This window comes from Strongylocentrotus purpuratus, unplaced genomic scaffold (genome assembly GCF_000002235.5).
Source record: "Strongylocentrotus purpuratus isolate Spur 01 unplaced genomic scaffold, Spur_5.0 spur5_scaffold_5, whole genome shotgun sequence".
Taxonomy (NCBI): Eukaryota; Metazoa; Echinodermata; class Echinoidea; order Camarodonta; family Strongylocentrotidae; genus Strongylocentrotus; species Strongylocentrotus purpuratus.
The window spans coordinates 35,510,879-35,530,903 of record NW_022145611.1 but is presented as its reverse complement, the minus strand read 5'-3'; the positions used below and the strand labels follow the sequence as shown (position 1 = coordinate 35,530,903).

At 37.1% G+C, this 20,025-nt stretch overlaps 1 protein-coding gene across 1 annotated transcript in view; it reads left to right on the top strand.

Annotated features, from left to right (window-relative positions):
• Positions 1-17,047: 17,047 nt before the first annotated feature.
• Positions 17,048-20,025, top strand: part of LOC756224 (fasciculation and elongation protein zeta-2) — a 55,843-nt gene continuing 52,865 nt past the window's right edge. Inside the window, exon 1 of the mRNA XM_011685007.2 lies at positions 17,048-17,525. Coding sequence (XP_011683309.2) covers positions 17,221-17,525 — 305 coding nt within the window. The 5' untranslated portion in view covers positions 17,048-17,220. The remainder of the gene's footprint in view (positions 17,526-20,025) is intronic.

The window sequence follows — 20,025 nt, the reverse complement described above, 5'->3', positions numbered from 1 at the left end:
AAAGTTGCCAGCAGTTCCGCGGTGATGATCTCGTGACTCAAACGGAATATTAATCTAAGCTGGGCATACGTGACTTTTAGGTGTGAAAAATTAGTCATGATTAGGTGTCTTAAAGCACCTATTTAAATGGTAGTCAAAGTTGCCAGCAGTTCCGCGGTGATTATCTCGTGACTCAAACGGAATATTAATCTAAGCTGGGCATACGTGACTTTTAGGTGTGAATAATTAGTCATGATTAGGTGTCTTAAAACACCTATTTAAATGGTAGTCAACGTTGCCAGCAGTTCCGCGGTGATGATCTCGTGATTATTTATATAAGCTGAGTATTCCGTGTTTTCCAGGTGTCAAAAATGAGTTATTCTTGGGTGTCTTGATGGTTTCACGGTTACCATTTAAGTTCCGTGGTGATAATACCGTGACTGTTGGTACAATTCTATGTTCACCAGTTGATAACTGACTGTTGGCATATTTTCATTGCACCAGTTTATAACTGGAGTGTGCATATTTCCAGTTGCACCGGTTGATGACTGAGTGTTGGCATATTTTGAGTTGAACCAGCTGACACCAATTAATTTGCATATTGAATATGGGATGCGTGCAGATCTATGTTTTTTAAACAATTTATCTGAATTTACAGCATATGTCTTAATTACTGATGATTTAGTTACATGCAATTCATTTCGAAAATACTACAAATATAAATTACCAGTTATTAGGACATTTGGCTACTTCGTATAAATTACATTTAGTTAAACATGAATAAGGGAAACATTAACTATGAACTAAAATAATTTCAATAAAGTACAAGTATACGAACTTTTTTCGACTACTTCAATTATGTAAGTCTACTTATTACTAATGCCTTTACATTGGAAATACAGACGTACCAGTATTGAAGTATTGTTGCTGTTCAACTGGTTGGAAGTTAACCAAATGGTTCTAGTGGCTCAACTAGACCAGTTGAATTATAACTGGCCTGGATCAACTGGATCATTTAGCCCATTTCAATTTCCAGGGTTACCAGTTGGCATTAAATGGTTCATCAACTGGACCAGTTGCAACTAGCTTTCTCTTCTGGGATGTTTGCACCCCCCCCCCCCCTGCCCCTCCCCCAACCCCCTCTAACCCCAAACTGCTTCCGGCACGCCTGGACGTAATTAGCGAAGATCCAAGACACGATGTTCAGAAACGGGATGATTATTATTATTTTGGAGTGTGTAACATTTGCGTAATTATTGGGTTGAACGCGGGTTACAGTAACATACTTCCTCTTCGACGTAAATTTCACGTGAATGAAGAACATGATTCATCTCAAGTTAGCCTCGTAATATTCACGTGAATTTCACGCAGATATTTTGACAATCACTAACGCTTCACGTGTTTCTGTGACGCGATAATTTCGTTTATGAAGATGTAATTTCATAACCATACAAACACGGGAGTATTAGGTTTACAAACCATGGTCTCCAAGGTAGGGATAATCACGTTATTATAATGGTGATATTGCAGTGACAATTGCGTGATTTAGTGTACGTGTGTTTTAAGTTACCTAGTGCAATAAACGTATTAACACATTTACGTAAATGTCAGGTGTTTGAAGAACGTAACTCTCCTCAAGTCGATACCTTGATATTGACGTAATTTTCACGTCAATTTGTTTATTGGGAGGCTTTCAAAAATCACATTAATACGTTTGCCCCTCTCCCCCCCCCCCCATATAAAAAAAAAACCTGTAGACGAATCGACGACGTTTCATTTAGACTCTAAATATCAACATTACAGTAAATTAAGACAATATTCTTTATATACCTTCAGAAGAAAAAACAAGTTATTCATCAGCTTATTTTTTCCTCAAATTGGTTGTTCAGTTGTAAAAATATCTATAAAATTGATGTGATGTATGCAAGTTTAATGTTCACATTTTTCATAGACATACGTATATTTATATACTGTAGATTAGTACCCGTTAACGTCAAGTAAATCGGGGTTAACCTACATTTAAACATTTCTCTTGCCGTTAGTCCTTTGAACTAAATGTGTATTCATTGTAGGCCTATATTTATACTAAATGTTATTAAATTCCAGATAGATATTACGTCATTCATAGATTGTTTAACTCACTTTATAGGATAAATATGGAATTAGAGAGCAACGCCCGAGTTAATTATTATTTTTCATTCCGAATTATTGTATTCGAGAATATCATTAAACTCACATCAGAACTTATACCGTTAATAATGATCGAGGAGTATACACATCCAATGTGTTTGTGTGAAAATGTTTGATGTTGATTTTACTTGGTTATGGTAGATTTCTTCTTCAAAGTGATACCGTGGCACAAGTATCGCATATATTTAAATTAAATATAAACCAAATGCTTGAAAGGCAAAAAAAATGTATTGTATCATTCCCATTGAAAGCTGTCATCAATGCTTTAATCATGTTGATAAAAATAAAGCATTGATGAGCGATGGAATTTGGAAAAGAAACTACCTGAAGGTAAATTCTTTAAGGTATATTTGAATACATTTTTTCTTTCTTGTTCCCTTGTCTTTTCTTCATCTTTTTTTTTTCTTTCTTTTCCGTTCTTTTAAATTTCCCTTTATACTCCCTTTTTTCTCAATTGTTATTGTTTTATTTTTAAATTAAAATATTATACTACTTTTGGCCCCATTAGATAATATTTGCTTTGAGGATGAAACTTTACCCAGCAAGGTCACTAAGTGCACTGATTTTGTCTTGATCCTGGATCATTCCGTTCCTTATAGACCATCAAACAAACCTCAAATCATCACCTCAAGTTATTGTACCATTCCAATTGAAAACATCCATCAATGCTTTAGTCATGTTGATACAAAAAAAACATTGATGAACAATGGACGATGAAAAAGAATCTACCTGAAGGTAAATTCTTCAAGGTATATTTTAATACATTTTTCTTTCCTGTTCCCTTCTCTTTTCTTCTTCTTTTTTTCTTTTTTCCCCGTTCTTTCAAATTTCTCTTTTTTCTCCCTTTTCTTCTCGATTAATCGTTTTATTTCAAATTAAAATATGCAACTACTTTTAGCCCCATTAGATAACATTTGCTTTGAGGATACATACTTTACCCAAGGTCACTAAATGCACTGATTTTGTCTTGATCCTGGATCATTCTGTTCCTTCAAACGAACCCTCAAATATTTCTATCAACAGTGATCCATTACAGGAGATTCGAGTTTTTCAGTCATGTAGGACTTTCACCATGCTGATCGACGATCTCAAAATAAATTTTCTCTCTATTCTTCGGTTTTCCACATTTTATAAAATATCGACCGTAATACAAATTTTAAAAAATATCTAGATTTTATGAAATATTAAAAATTCGTATGGTCTACAATCGAAATGATAGACGGAGAAATAGAGAAAGAAAGAAAGCGAGAGAGAAAGGAAGAGAGTCTGTTAGTGGGGTTAACATTTTACATTAAACATATTTTTTCCCTTTTTCATATAGGTCAATCTTATTAAGAATTTGCTTGGTCCATTAAGTGTAGCAAATTTTTATGTCGCAAAGCTTTTTCATACTCTGGTAAATTGTCCATACGTTAACTCTAGAGTCCTGAATCCATTAAGATTAACAATGGTTGTGTCTGAATTCATTATTTTACTGTGTGTGGCAGGGAAGCTTGCTTTTTTTTTTTTTTTTTTAGAGCAGCCTTTGCATAAATATGTTTTAGTGCCATGCATGCAGGGCAATTCAGCCATGTTTAGGCAGACAGCGAGCAAGGACCCTGCAGCAGCAATCCTCATCTTCAGTGGAAGATTTCTCCATTCGACGCCAAAGGATCCACTCCTGGACCCTACCCAAAAGGGGAGGGGGCCTGTGATAGACGGATCAGTCCCGTGTCATATTATGGAGATTTTTAGACTGACAACGCTTGTGGAAGTTTGATTATCTCTCTCTCTCACCCCATCACTTTTTTTTCTTCTATGATCGGAATTTTAAAGATAATATGTGCCCTCCTTTTGTCTTTTATACTAAAATGAGATGTCATTCTAATCTATAAAATTCTCATGACCTGTCTGCAGATTATGGATCCTGAAGAGTCTACCCAATTCAACAACAACAGGACCTCTGTCTTATCTTCAGAAGATAGTAACCTACCACTATCGGCATCGATTCCAGTCGTAGCTATCTACGGTATTCTCATTGCGATCACTGTTATCGGAAATCTTCTCGTCATCATTTCATGCCTTTGCAGATTTGATCGTCGGACTCGTATCGCTAACGGTCAATCTGACGACCATTGTAAGTGGGCGTTGGTTGTTCGGCGAGTACATATGTAGATTATACAGCGTTATCGACTACGTAGCCGTCTATGTATCGTGCGTGATGATCGTGTTCATCAGTATCGATAGATATTTGCTAGTTACGAAGCCCATCAAACACCGATCATTCGTGACACGAAAACGTGTTCGATATGCAATCATATCAGCTTGGATAATCTACTTCACAGTTTTCGTCCTACTTTCTTTCGGATGGTCAACTTTTGGCGGACGAAAGGAGACGATGGATTATTCGCACGAGTGTTCCATGGAGTTCCTTGTGAATCCGTTCGTAACATTGGCTCTTAGTCTTATTGGATTCTTCATACCATTTTCGAGTGTTGTTCTATTAATGTTCTTATTTTTGTTAACATTAAGAGGCAGTTTGATCAATTTCAAGTCATCACAATCAACCGAAACTTTGATGAAACAACAGATTACCGTGTGAATCAAGAATGTCGCACAAACATGGATGCTGTAAAAGGAGTGAAGGATGGTAATATAACTGAGAATACCGTATGGGCTAACTCTGGGATAAATCCAATCCTTTATGCTTTCACGAATGTCCAATTTAGGCGAAATTTTGTGAGACTATTTCGATGTCGATCAAACTAATTGAAAAATGTCCGGTGTGAAAAAAGCACGAAATCAACGATCATTTCAATTGGAAAAGTTTCTGAATGCAAACACAATTCTTGTCGGACATTAAGGTTTCTGACATGTCTATAGCACCAAACGTTCATTTCTATATTTGTTACATCAATTAACGCAATTTACTGATGAGGGAGATTTTTGAGGCCTTTGACAGAATTAACAATAGTGCACCAATATGGCTTAAGATGATTACAATTGAGATTGGGTTAAAATGACCCATACAACGGGTATTAATTTCGGAAGTGAATCTGAGGAAGAAAAATATTGAACTGCGGGGTTAGCCAAAAATGCATGAAGTCTTTCTTCTATGGCTGATTGTCAACGAAACGGATTTAAGTCTTTTATTAAGTCTGATTGTTGCTACGGCAGGCATCCAGTGAAAACGAATTCGTTTAAGCTATGGTCACAACACCTAAAAGTAGGCTGCTCGGCGGCCGGGCGGTGAGTTTTGAGCCAACTTCGCCCGGGCACCGAGCGGCGGCCGCCCGGGCACCGCTTGGTTTTAGGGCATCGCTCGGTTCCTGATGAAGGTTTAGCGCGGAGTTAAAATTCGGGCGGCGCCTGCTCACTTTCAAGCGCCGCCAAAATAATGCTCGGTGCCCGGGCGGTCACCGCCAGGGAACCTACCTAATCGAGCGTTCGCCGTCGAGCGATTTAGGTCAAAATTGAAGCCGCTAGGTCAAAGGCTGCCAAGTAGTCGCCGCCCGGTCGCTGCTGGGAGATCAGTCGGTCACTGGGCGGCGAGTCCAAATCGGTCGGCGGCCTTTTGCGGCTTCGATTTTTGACCTAAATCGCTCGACGGCGAACGCTCGATAAGTCGGTGCCCGGGGGACGAACGCCCGGGCAGCGAACGCTTGGGCACCGAGCGTATTTTGGAGCCCCGCCGGGCAATCAGCCGCTGGCCGGTGGGAGACTGTTCGGGAATCGGTGGGTCATCAATCGGTCACTGCCGGGATGCAGCCCAGAGAAGCTCCCCGATTTCGCCCAGGATTGACCTAAAATCGACCGGCGACCGACGGGAAATCGACAGGGCATCGCCCAGGCATCACTGGGGCTCTACAGCCTGCTCGACTTCTCCAAAAATCGTTGGGCGATGCCTAAATTCCAGCGGCGACCGAGCAGGCTACTAATCGGTCGGTCGCCGCTCTGAGTTGTGACAATAGCTTTAATGAAATCATGGAAATGCAAGCACTACTTTAGACACACAGAACTTTCCTGTTCCTAGCTCATTCTTTCTGATTGAGGTGTCATATGAAAGGGCAGGAACTGAACTTTCTAGAAATGTGATTTTCTCTTTGAAATTCAGATACCGTCCGCCAAATGACTTTTTGGTTCCCTCTCTTCAAATTAATTGTAATCACTCATGCATGAAATATCCATCATACGAGTTGCATGAAAGAAGAGGATCTCAGCTTAACAAATATGTGTCATTTATTAATTGTTATTGTGATCAAGTTATGATAAAACATCGATGATTCTTGGCTTCGTTTTTTCTTGGACGCACTGTATATATAAAAGATTCACCGAACTTTTCATAATATTTCATATGTCGACTATTGCTGACGATTTAAATCTAGTTTCGCACATTTAACAAAGGGGGAAAACAGAACCCACCAAGGAGAAGTAAGTCAGTGGCTATTTCAACGATATTTTGTAAATATTTAAAATATGTATTAGTGTACATATATGTTTGAGTGATATTATTATTTCGTGTATATATTTCAAAACAACAAAATTGTTTGAATGTTAGTGCAAACCGTTACTTTTTTATGATTCAATATCAAATTATGGTGTATTGAACGGGGCCAAGCTTGACTTGCTCTTGCTTTTTGTTGGCTCCGTTTACCAATTATATAAATATTTTCATGCTGAAAAATAATGTAACATGGTTTAGGTTAATGAATTAATGAACAAATGAAAAAATGGTTTGTGTGAGAAAATTGAACAGATAACATCAAAAGATCAATAATTGTTATTTTTTCATTGCGAGAGCTTTCTACGAAAAAAATCATATTAATGCGTTTAACCCTCTTCCCCCCAAAAAAAGAAAACCAAAAAAAAATCTGTAGACGAATCGACGACGTTGCATTTAGACTCTAATTATCAACATTACAGTAAATTAAGACAATATTTTATATGTACCTTTGGAAAAAAAAAAGTTATTCATCAGCTCATTTTTACCTCAAATTGGTTGTTCAATTGTAAAGATATCTATAATACTGATGTGATATGCAAGTTTAATGTTCAAAATGTTCATAGACATACATATAAATATATTAGTATACGCGTGAACGTCCTTTTAACCTAATGTGTATATTCATTGTTTGTAGGCCTATATTTATACTAAATGTGATTAAATTTCTGATCGAAATTTCATGATTCATAGATTGGTTGACTCACTTCACTTCATAGGATAAATATAGAATTTACTTGGTTATGATACATTTCTTCTTTAAAATGATACCATGGCACAAGTATCGCATACATTTAAATTGAATCTAAACCAAAAGATTAAAAGGCAAAAGAAAGTCTGCACCATTCCAATTGAAAGCATTCACCAATGCTTTAATCATGTTAATGCAAATACATCATTGATGAACAATAGACGATGGAAAAGAAATTAACTGAAGATAAACTATTTAAGGTATATTTGTATACATTTTTTCTTTCCTGTTCCCTTGTCTTTTCTTTTTCTTCTTTTTTCTCGTTCTTTTAAATTTCTTTTTTTTCCCCTCTTTGTCTCAATTAATCGTATTATTTTAAATTAAAATATGCTACTAATTTTAGCCTCATTTGATAACATTTGCTTTGAGGATGCATACTTTACCAAAGGTCACTAAATGTACTAGTTTTGTCTTGATCCTGGATCGTTCCGTTCCTTATTATAGACCATCAAACCCTTTTATCAACTGATCTATTACAGGAGATTTTGCTTAAATTTGCTTACTATTCTTCGGTTTTCCAAATTGTATAGAATATCGACCGTAACAGAATATAAAACGTTTTATCTACATTTAATGAAAACAAATTGTTTGGTCTACAATCGAAATGATAGACTGAGAAATAGAGAAAGAGAGAAAGCGAGAGAGAAAGAAGGAAAGTCTTTTAGTGACGTTAAAATGTTATAGTAAACATATTTTTTCCCTTTTTCATAAAGATCTATATAGGTAAATATTGGTAAAAAATTGCTTGGTCCATAAGTGTAGCAATTTTTATGTCGGAAAGCTTTTTAATACTCTGGTAAATTTTCCATGAGTTAATTCCAGAGTCATGAATTTATTAAGATGAACAATAGTTGGGTCTGAATTATTTACTGTGAGTGGCAGTGAAGCCTTTTTTTTTTTTGAGCAGCCTTTGCATAAATTATGTTTTAGTGCCATGCATACAGTGCAGTTCAGCCATGTTTCAGCAGATTGCAGCTAGCTTCTAAAGAGCAAAGACAGGTTTTACCTATAGCTGATGCATCTCGGGTATGAAGCAGCCGCGTCCGTTATTATTGGCAATGTCAAAGCCCGTCCCTTTTTACCGGAGGTTTCCATCTTCAGATTAGATAGTAAGTTTGTTATTTGATATTTTGATAGTAAACCTGGTTATTTCAGTTTTTTATTGTGTATTTTGAAGATCATAATTGACCTCGAACTGATGTGAAATTGCGTTTTAATAGTTGGTTTTAAAAAGAGAGAAAGGAATGTTCTCCCATTTTTGCTTATAAACAGTCAATGTGATAATTATCAAAGATGTAAGCATTATTTCCTCTCATTGGCTTTAAGTCAGTGATGTAAATGCTTATTAATATTCCTATATACTGTCAAGACTTGTCTTATGAAAGAGAATTGTCATGCTTCTCTTATAGTTAATGATCAATGCGAAGTTTTGAGGAAGGTAATTATTCCTGCATTTGAGACAAGATTGTGCCATGATATTATACTTATATACATATTCACAGGCAGTTTTTGTTCATAATTATGTTTCGATATTTATATTTCCTTCTAGCCGACCGTCTAACAATCGGTTTTCTAATGGTTTCCAGACAGTTTCCCGATTTGTATCCAAGCGGGTCTGCCGACTTTTGATACTGGGGCTCTCCGCAGATATACCACCGGCTTTCACAAGCAATTCTTAGACCATATCCGGACTTGAGATAACGTTGTTCCAGCAGACTACATAATAGACTACACGGTTGTCCGTAGACAACGAGCGAGGACCCTGCAGCAATCCTCATCTTCAGATGGAGTTTTCTCCATTCGACGCCAAGAGCTCGACTCCCGGACCCCACCCAGAAGGGGGGGAGGGGTAGACGGATCAGTCCCTTGTCATACTGAGAGATTTTTAGACTAACAAGGCTTGTGCAATTTTGATTACCTCTGCCAGCCCACCTCCTTTCTTTCTTCTATGTTCGGAATTTTATGGATAATATTCTGCGCTTCCCTCCTGGGCACAAGTATTTGGATCGCTTTCTCATTCACGGGGAATAGTTCGGGATCTTTTTGTTACTTTTGTCTTTTATAACAAATTGAGATGTCATTCTAATCTATAAAAATTCTCACGACCTGTCTGCAGATTATGGATCCTGAAGAGTCTACCCACTTCAACAACAACAACAACAACAACAGGACACCTGTCTTATCTTCAGAGGATAGTAACCTACCACTATCGGCATTGATTCCAGTCGTAGCTATCTACGGTATCTTCATTGCGACCACTGTCATCGGAAATCTTCTCGTCATCATTTCATACTTTCAAGACAGAAACTTACGTCAACGACCGGCTAACCTGATCATTCTCAATCTTGCCTTTGCCGATTTGATCGTCGGACTCGTATCGCTAACGGTCAATTTGACGACTATTGTAAGTGGGCGTTGGTTGTTCGGCGAGTACATCTGTAGATTATACAGCGTTATCGACTACGTAGCCGTCTATGTATCGTGCGTGATGATCGTGTTCATCAGTATCGATAGATATTTGCTAGTTACGAAGCCCATCAAACACCGATCATTCGTGACACGAAAACGTGTTCGATATGCAATCATATCAGCTTGGATAATCAACTTCACAGTTTTCGTCCTACTTTCTTTCGGATGGTCAACTTTTGGCGGACGAAAGGAGACGATGGATTATTCGCACGAGTGTGCCATGGAGTTCCTTGTGAATCCGTTCGTAACATCGGCTCTTAGTCTTATTGGATTCTTCATACCATTTTCGAATGTTGTTCTATTAAATGTTCTTATTTTTGTTAACATTAAGAGGCAGTTTGATCAATTTCAAGTTATCACAATCAACCGAAACTTTGATGAAACAACAGATTACCGTGTGAATCAAGAATGTCGCACAAACATGGATGCTGTAAAAGGAGTGAAGGATGGTAATAATCATAAAACAAAATCTTTTCGTCCGTCTTCTACTTCACAGCGAGCCAATACATCTATGAGTATCCAAACTGTTTCACAAGCAATCCACATGAATGCGACACCAAATACAAAATTTGATCACTTTACCAGCGTGAGACTGCAAAAGAATACAATACTTGCTAAAAAGCTAGCCCTCGTTGTCATGGTGTTTGGCGTGTGTTGTCTTCCATATGAAATCTGCACCATTGCGAATGCTTTCTGCGAAGAAACATGCATCAGTAACCTGGTTTGGGATATCAGTGAGAATACCGTATGGGCTAACTCTGGGATAAATCCAATCCTTTATGCTTTCACGAATGTCCAATTTAGGCGAAATTTCGTGAGACTATTTCGATGTCGATCAAAATAATTGAAAAACGTCCGGTGCGAAAAAAAAGCACAAAATGAACAAGTTTCTGAATGCAAACACAATTCTTGGTAAACATTAGGGTTTCTGCCATGGCTATAGCACCAAACGTTCATTTCTAAATGTGTTACATCATTTAACGCAATTCACTGATAAGGGAGATTTTTTCTTCTTCTGATTTTGCAAAGGCCTTTGATACAAGAGACCATACTGTACCACTATGGCTTAAGATGATTAGCATTGGAGTGGGTTAATTGGCCAATAGAACGGGTGTTAATTTCGGTAGTGAAATGGAAAGAGGAAGAGTAGAAAAGGAAGAGAATTCATGATCATTATAGGCTGATGCGTTCCCCCTTCAATATGAAGAGTAAGTCGTATTAGAAATAGAGTTTTGGGGGGTTAAAGTTGCGAAATTTTCTAAAGCTCGGTCGCTTTGCTCACTCACACGTTTTGCGTCAAGATTTCGTAATTCAGTGCCCCTATTTCAATTATAGTTCCTAAATGGCGTTTGAAAAGGGTTTGATTATTTGTTTTCGGTTGCTCCTTACTGTGTCGCAAATGTTGTATTTTATTATTGTATCAGATTATTCTATTGCAATTGTTACAATTTTGCCGTGTTTTTTATTTTTATTAACTTTTTTTATTGCCTTGTAATATATTTACTGACTTCTTTATGCGCCTCGGTTGCCATTTTAGACAGATATCTGCGCTACAAGTCTAAAATTATTATCATTTTAATGCAGTGTAAAAATTATATTTGGGGAGGTTCAGCAAGTTAAAGAAGTCTTAGGTTTCTGTTACCTTGCTAAATTCTTTGGCTCTAGAAAGTTCGTTAATTTCAAGCCCCATTTGAAGAGGAATTGAATAGAGAGTCGATTATGTTCAAAACTCGCAACACCACTGCCCTGTTGCAGTCATAGGCGTACGGGGCGGGGGAGGGGCTGGGTGCTTGCTCCCCGAGCATTTTCAGAGATCCAATATTCGAGCAACCATGACCAGATGAACTCACATTTGGGCAGCGACATGCCTGAATATTCTCATATTTGGGTGCCTATTTCTTTTTTACGGTAGCTAGTGATGACGTTTTCACTTTGATGATACAAACAAAAATCAAACATGTTATCTCATTTAAAATAATATTACTATCACCATATATCTCCCTTGTTTTTATGAGTTTAAAATATCATATGTTTTATAGATTATTTTACATTGTGTACAACATGCTGATGAAACAAGAACCTATGAATATCATAATCTTATAAAATCTTATAAAAGTAAAAACAAACAAAGGAAAACAGTCTGTATGATATTTTGGTGCATGTACTTAAAATGCTCTGTCCAATGAAATTAGAAAAATGTTCATCGCGAAAATGCTTTGGACAAAATACAGACCTTCTTGAAGAACGAAATTTGATTAATTCTTATTGGCACATTTAATGTAAATATTGTATAATACGAAAAGAATTACCATGAAATATTTTAACGATATTGTGTAAATATTTGAAATATATATTAGTGTACATATATTTTTGAGTGATATTATTGTTTCGTGTATATATTTCAAATTAACAAAATTGTTTTAATGTTAGTGCAAACCGTTACTTGTTTATGATTCAACGTTTATTCTTAATTGCTTGTCATAAATGATAGTGTATTGAATGGGGTCAACCTAGACTAGCTATTTCTACTTGTTGGCTCCATTTACCGATTGTATAAATTATGTCAGCTGACAAACAATGTAACTTAAATTTAGGTAATAAATAAATAAATAAATGAAAAATGGTGTGAATGAGATAATTGAACAGACAAAATCAGAAGAGCATTAATTGTTCTTCTTTTTTAGCGAGGGTTTAAAACGGAAAATAATATTATGATATTAATGCGTTTGCCCCTCCCCCCCCCCCCCCCCCCCCCCCCCCCCCCCCCCCCCCCCCCCCCCCCCCCCCCACCTCTCCACTAAAAAAAAAAAAAAAATTAACAAATACCCAAACAAACCTGTAGAGGAATCGACGACTTTGCATGTAAACTCTAATGATCAAAATTACAATAAATTACGACAATAAATATTTGTATATACGTATATATGTATATAGAAAAAAAAGTTATAAATCAGCTAATTTTTTTCCCTCAACTTACTTTGAATTGTATAATTATATACCTTTAAAAGAAAAAAACGTTATTCATCAGGTAATTTTTTTCTCCCTCAAATTAAACAATATCTGTAATATTGATGTGATTTGCAAGTTTAATGTTGAACTCAAAGTTCTTCATAGACATATACGTACAAATATATTAAAACGCGTGAACGTCAAGTAAATCGAGGCCTACCAAAATTACCATTTTTCTCTTGCCGTTAGTCTTTTGAACCAAATGTGTATATTCATTGTAGGCATATATTACTAAATGTGATTAAATTTCGTCATTCATACATTTATTCACTTCATATGATAAATCTGGAATAAAAGAGCAGCGCCTGAGATAATTATTATTTGTCATTCCGGATTATTGTATTCTAGAACATCATTAAACTGATATCAGAACCTACCGTTAATAATTTGATTTGATTTGATTTATTTATTTCTGTTTGATTTTCTTTTTCCTTTGCATTTTTACAAATATATAACAAACAAACATTGCAAATTTACACATGACAAAAGGATATATGTAGAATAACGTAAGGCTGGCTGTAACTAATCGAAAACATCAAACAGGAGGGTTGACAAAGTAAGCATAGCTTGATAGCATGACTACCCTCAAAGGATACATAATAATACAAATATGGAGGAAAAAAATATTGGTAAAAGGGAAAAAAGATAGAAAAAAGAAAAAAAGAAGAAAGAGAGGATGCACATCAAGATTCACAGATGTATGTGGTAGTTGGATTTCAATTTGATATATAAAGATAAAAAGTGGCCAACTTGGGATATAATAGAATGAGAAGACTCGCGAGGTTCGGACAATATGAATGTGAGATCAGCGAGCTGGTTTTAAACCTGGGCCTGCGAGTCGGAGCCTTGAAAATGTTTGTATACAAAACAGTGTTTAGTCAGTATCCCCAATAAGCCACTCTTTATTCATACGTTTATTCATAACAGGTCTTGGAAGGTTATAATCAACGTTTCAATGAATTATATAGCATACTAATGATCAAAGAGTATACACACCTAACGTGTTTATGTGAGAATTGTTGTTCAAAATGATCCCCTGGTACAAGTATCGCATAAATCAAATTGAACATAAACCAAATACTTAAAAGGTAAAATAATTTTTCTCATGTTTTTCTTTTCTTTTTATTAATCTTTTTGTTTTTTTAATTGAAATATGCTACTACTTTTAGCCTCTTTAGATAACATTTGCTTTGAGGATGAAACTTTACCCAGCAAGGTCACTAAGTGCACCAATTTTGTTATGATCCTGGATCATTTCGTTCCTTATATAGACAATCAAACATATCGTTCTATCAACTGATCCATTACAGGAGATTTGGGTTTTTCAGTTGTGCAGGACTTTCACCATACTGATCGACGATCTCATAATAACATTTTCTCTTTTTTTTTCGGTTTTCCACATTGTATAAAATATCGATCGTAATAGAATATGAAACTAGAATCTAGATTGAAAGAAAAATTATGTGTGGTCTACAATCGAAATGATAGACTGAGAAAAAGAGAAAGAGAGGTAAAGAGAGAAGGAGAGTCTTTTAGTGAGGTTAATATTTTAAAGTGAACATAATTCCTTTTTAAAGTAAAGATCTATAGGTCAAGCCCATTCAAATTGCTTGGTCCGTTAAGTGTAGAAAATTTATACGTCGGAAAGCTTTTTCATACTTTTTCATGGTAAATGTTCTATGCATTGATTGTTACTACCGGTAAATATTTTTTTGCAGCCCCCTATACACGCTCAGTTGCATAGAAATTCGTCTCAGAAACATACAATGAAAAAGGCATTTAGCAAACAATCCGACTTTGAGAGAAGATGATAATTTTTAAGAAATTTGTAAAAATTGCGTGAATGAATGGAGCAGAGAAAGTGAGGGGAAGGGAAGGATAACCACATTCAGAATGAGAAAAATGATGAATGAACGGGCGGATGAAGGGAGAAATGTGAAAGTAAAAAGTCAAAATTGTATGACGCTATAATCAAAGTAAAAGCAAATTGATTTAACTAAAAGCTTCAGCACAGTGGCTGAAGCAGTTATAGGGGGCACAGGGCACGTATCCCCCCATAAAAACCAAAATGTGGCATATATAGTCAAACCTGCTTTAGTGACCACCTGTCTACAAAGACCTCATTTTTGTGTTTCCCTCGGGCAGTCGCTATAGACACGTTTGACTGTACCTGTGAATACTATCCACCGAAAATGAAAACCCTCCCATCCTGCAAAAGAATCCTGGATCTGCTGCTGGGGCCTCGCTACAAGTAGGCTTAGTTTCAAACCCAGTGTAGGAGAAGTTATAAAGTCGGATATCAATTTAATATACTTTTGAAAAGTTCAACGCAAAAAGGACAAAAGAAACCAATTCCTAACTCAGTTTCTGGAGCTTCGTTCAATAGAAAGTTTGCGATTAAACACAACTTGGAACAGCCATCGCTTTCAGCCAATCGAAATCACGTAATTTGTTGAGTTCATTACTTCAACACTTTTTATGCAGAGCGCCCTTCACTCAATAAAAAACTTACGTGATAAATGAAGCAGATACATCATCTAATCACAGGAGGAGAACCAACAAAAGTGAGTTTCGTATAAATTAAAAAATAGTAGAGAAGAGAGAGAGAGAGAGAGAGAGAGAGAGAGAGAGATAGAGAGATAGCGAGAGAGAGCGAAAGAGAGAGCGTGAAAAAGGAAAGGTAAAAATGGGTTACAAAATTGAATTTTGCCTGTGGAAGAAAAATTCTTTTCTTCAAAATTTTCGTCAATGAAAGAAAAACGTATTCGACCCTTTGTCTGTAATTTGCCCATGAACGGAGGCATTGCCCTCATTGAGAGTGAAGGGGCACGGATCTATAAGGATAGAATAACTTCGAGGAACCAAAGCGACTAAGAGAGGGGCCTTTTCGTATAGTCCTCATGTCCCATTTACCTAGTCCCTTGCCCTTAAGCCTTTGTGCCCTGGACTAACTACATTGCAATTTTTATCTTTATTTATAAAAAGTTTGAATCTCTTGGCCACGGAGGGGAGGGAGGGGGTGGTGTGTGGGTGTGGGATACATTGGATTCATCGTTTATACTTTTATGGATACGCTGACTGTAATGAAGAGTCAATTATGCTTATGAAATGTGCATTTCTCTTCAATTAAATGAAAAGGTCGCTCGGCGGCCAAGCTATATACACTGTCGCTCATATAGTTGGAATATTTTGTGTTAACCCTAATTTATGGAATTATTTTGACAATAATAGTATACATTCTCAGATTTTATTGAATAATAATTTGCCAGTTTTTGTTTTGCGTGACTGCTAAAGCATATGCTTATCAACGAGGGGACCTACGCCCTTATGTCATAAATAGCAGTAATGTGGACTAATACCCCCACAAAAGGACACTAATATAGCACATCGACATAAAAAAATAATTGATTGCATTTTCTTTTTTCTTTTTTTATTGTGGGAACTGCCCCCTACCCTAGCCCCCGCTTGAGGTAAAGAAAAAATATATATATATATTCCAACTATATGAGCGACAGTGTAACTAATACAAAAATATCACTCGGCAGTTGTTTTTGTTTGTTTTGGTTGTTGTTGTTGTTGTTTGATTGTTTTTCTTGTAACCCAGTTGCCTGATTAAACGGCAAATCCAATATTTAAAACAATGCGCCATTCAGGTGAGATCATGTCCCTTAAAAATTGTGCCCTTTGTTTTATTTTTTGAGCAAGGCATATCTGATTTTTAAAAAAAATTCTTTTTCTCTTTTTTCGTGAAGATTTGGTTGTCTTTAAACTGTAATAATATTTGCATTCATCTTTCCATTACATCATATGTTTTTATTCATTTCATGCCCATGAGCGTTCAAGAAATAAAATGCATTGTCATTGTCATTGGGTGCACACAACCCCCCCCCCCCCCCCCCATCCCCCATGAGGTAACCTAGGAGAAACAAAATATAAAATACAACTTCTGGATACGCCATTGGGGGAACTGTTCCTTTGTATACTCCTTATCTCCCTCAAGCCGACTGCACTGCGTTATTTTTATTACATTATTTTCTATTATTTGTATACCTTTTTTCTTCTTGGTAACAGCCAAAGTTTGCGAAATGTGATGTAAATAGACTCAAGATGGCGTACTTCCAGAAATGGGAAAGCAAGAAGTCGAGTCGGAAATGCTGACTTCGACAACGTACAACCAACACACAAACGTACACATGCACCGTACGTCAAAGACGTGCATATTTACATACAAACTAGCGGGGCCTTCTCGGTGACCTGCGCCAGCGCCCACCGGACAGAGTTCACCCATCGACAGTGTATAATATAAAGTGTACTGCTGTTGAAGTGAATAATTCTAACCAAAATGGCAGCCCCACTCGCTGTGTTCGAAGAAAACGGCGACGCGGGAAGCGACGAATGGCCTGAATTCATAGATTTTCGTAGTTCAGCAGACGTCATAAATTCCAATGGAGAAGCTTTACCAGTTTTGTCACAGAGAGAGGAAATTAGCCCGGATAACTTCAACGAAATGCGTTCATCATCCATCGAAGACTTGGTCAACAATTTCGATGACAAGCTGGCCGTATGCTTCCGTAATTACAACATGAATACGGAGCCACTAGCACCCGTTAAAATACTCTCGCAAGAGGAGATGATGAAAAATTGCAAGTAAGTCAAGATGATAACATATAACATTGAGATTTTAGGGGGTTCTGTCAGTTCTAAAAAAATATTTGTGTATGATTTGATGGTTGTTGTGCTTGGAAATGGGGAAATGTATGTGACTAGACTGTAGACTGGGAATGAGTGGATCATAAATCATAGTCTCATATTTCTTGTACTTAAATGGCATCCTTCAATCTATTAAACTACGTACCCTGCCCCCCCCCCCCCCACTCAGTGTTTTTTAGGGTACGCATATGCTTGTTCCCTCTTTTTGAAAGCACCCCCTATCTGAGGACTGCCAACATTTCTGAACCCCCCTTTCGCGGGCTTTTCGCGGGCTTTTCGCGGGCTTTTCCTGCCTTGGGGACCCCCCTAAATCAGGAAAAATGCTCAATGTACCCCCCTAAATTCGGAATAACTTCTCAGGAGTCCAAAGAGATTAGAGAAAAAAAAGGAAAAACACCCCCTTTTTAAAGAAATCTCCGGGTGAAAAGTCAAATACACCCCTTTTTTTACAATTCTCGGCCCGGACTTTGTCGCACGAAAAGTACCCCTTTACCGGACATTTTGGCAACACGCATGCGGTCATTCCGACCCCTGAGTGGGGGGGCTGGGACTACGTATAAGTGGATAGAATGTGTGTGTTTGTAGGTATACATGCATGTGGTTGTATTTGGTTAGTTGGAATACGTCTGATATTTAAGATCGAATTTGATAATTTCTGCTGCTAGAGTGTTGCAACATAGTTGTAACATTAGAAGTGATCTGTTCAGAATCAGAAGGGCTTTAACACTGTTTTATGAGCATGCGTTATGATCGCCCTTCTGGCTCCAAACAGATGATAATATATTACCTTTGGCTAAAGTTGCAGACAAAATATTAAAGAAACGGATGATATCATGACAGTTGTTAAAGACAAGCTATAAAAGTATCAGACTTGTCAGAAAACATACCATATACTGATGGGCAACAAGGGGCATTAAACAAAAAGGTTAACTGGCAAGAGGGATATGGATGGACCCACCACAAGGATGGATGAACCCCCCCCCCCCCTCGTTCTCCCCCAGAAGAAGGAGGATCTTCAAATTATCTTGCGCACAGGGTTGAAAGTAACTTTCAAAGTTACCAACAACATTATGAATGGTGTGGTGGGGGTGGATATCGACCACACCCACTCTGCATTACCCCTGTAGGCAAGATCAATACATGTTGGACATAATCATAACCCTCCAACCTTTTTTTCTCCCTGAAACCAGCAACAAATTATCAAGGGGATCGCACCAAAACAGGTAGAGGGATTCATATCTACATGTACATTAACAGAGGTGTAGTGAATTCACAGCGTCTTTAATTAGTATCATCCGGTATCATCTAGAACATGTGTTAAACTCTATACTCTAAAATATACTTGAACAGAGTGTAAGGCGCTTCTGGCGCAGTAGACAGAACATGTAGCTTCTCACTTTCTAATGTAGAAAAGAATTGGTTTGCCATGTGGGAGAAAATGAGAATATATTTGAAGTAATACTTTGGACTTTTGTCCTCGGAGAGGGGCAATGTACGGAGAAAGAGAATTGAATGAGAGGGGGGTATTGTCAATATCCTGAACTGGTCAAATCCCAAACTTTACTTTCAATTTACTATCCTATTAATATATTCCATTTCTCAAGAACTTTTGCATCAAGTAGCAATACGCTGTATTTATACCCTTGATATGGATTATAATTCTTTTCTTTGCAGTATAGTCACTGTGACCAGTTTTAGAAAAGCAGTGATTATGCACATTAAATTGGAACTTTTAGAAGTTTGTGAGATTGCAAATAAACATAATCTTGCTAATCTCACAATGCAAGTATTCACACCACAAAAATATTACCGCTAACTGAAACCTGATGCAATCGGAACTAGTTTAGATGCCGACAGTTATTTTTCAGATGGTTACCCCCCCCCCCTGTTAATGCCTCTGCCGATATCACGATATCTCAATATGGATCACCATAGGAATGAGGAAGATGATCAGAATAGGTTTTGGAGGACCTAGGTCAAAGGTCATAGAGGTAAATTTCTGAAACTGCAAGTAATAGCCTTTGTATTGCGGTATCGCAAAAACAACTAGAGGTGTAAGCTTCAAACAAGACACTAGTTTGTATCACCATATAAAGACGACCTGTTCAGATTTTAGGTCTAGGGTAAGAAGGGTCAAAATGTCCAAAGTCTTAGTTTCTTAGAGGGCAATTTGTGAAAATAGAGCTATTAGCATTGTTCTCAAAATACTGTACAAGTAGAAATATATTCGCGGTACATTCGAATATGTTTTGGGGTCGCTCAGCGCAAAAACTTAATCACGTGAAAATAACAGCGTTTACAGTATGTCAAGTACTTCTTGAGGTGTGAGCTTTAAACATGGTTATACTATAGGAAGACGATCCAATTAGATTTGTTAGTAAGTAGGTTAAAGGTCAAAGATCATAGTCAGGACATGTAATTATAGGCTTTTTGTTTT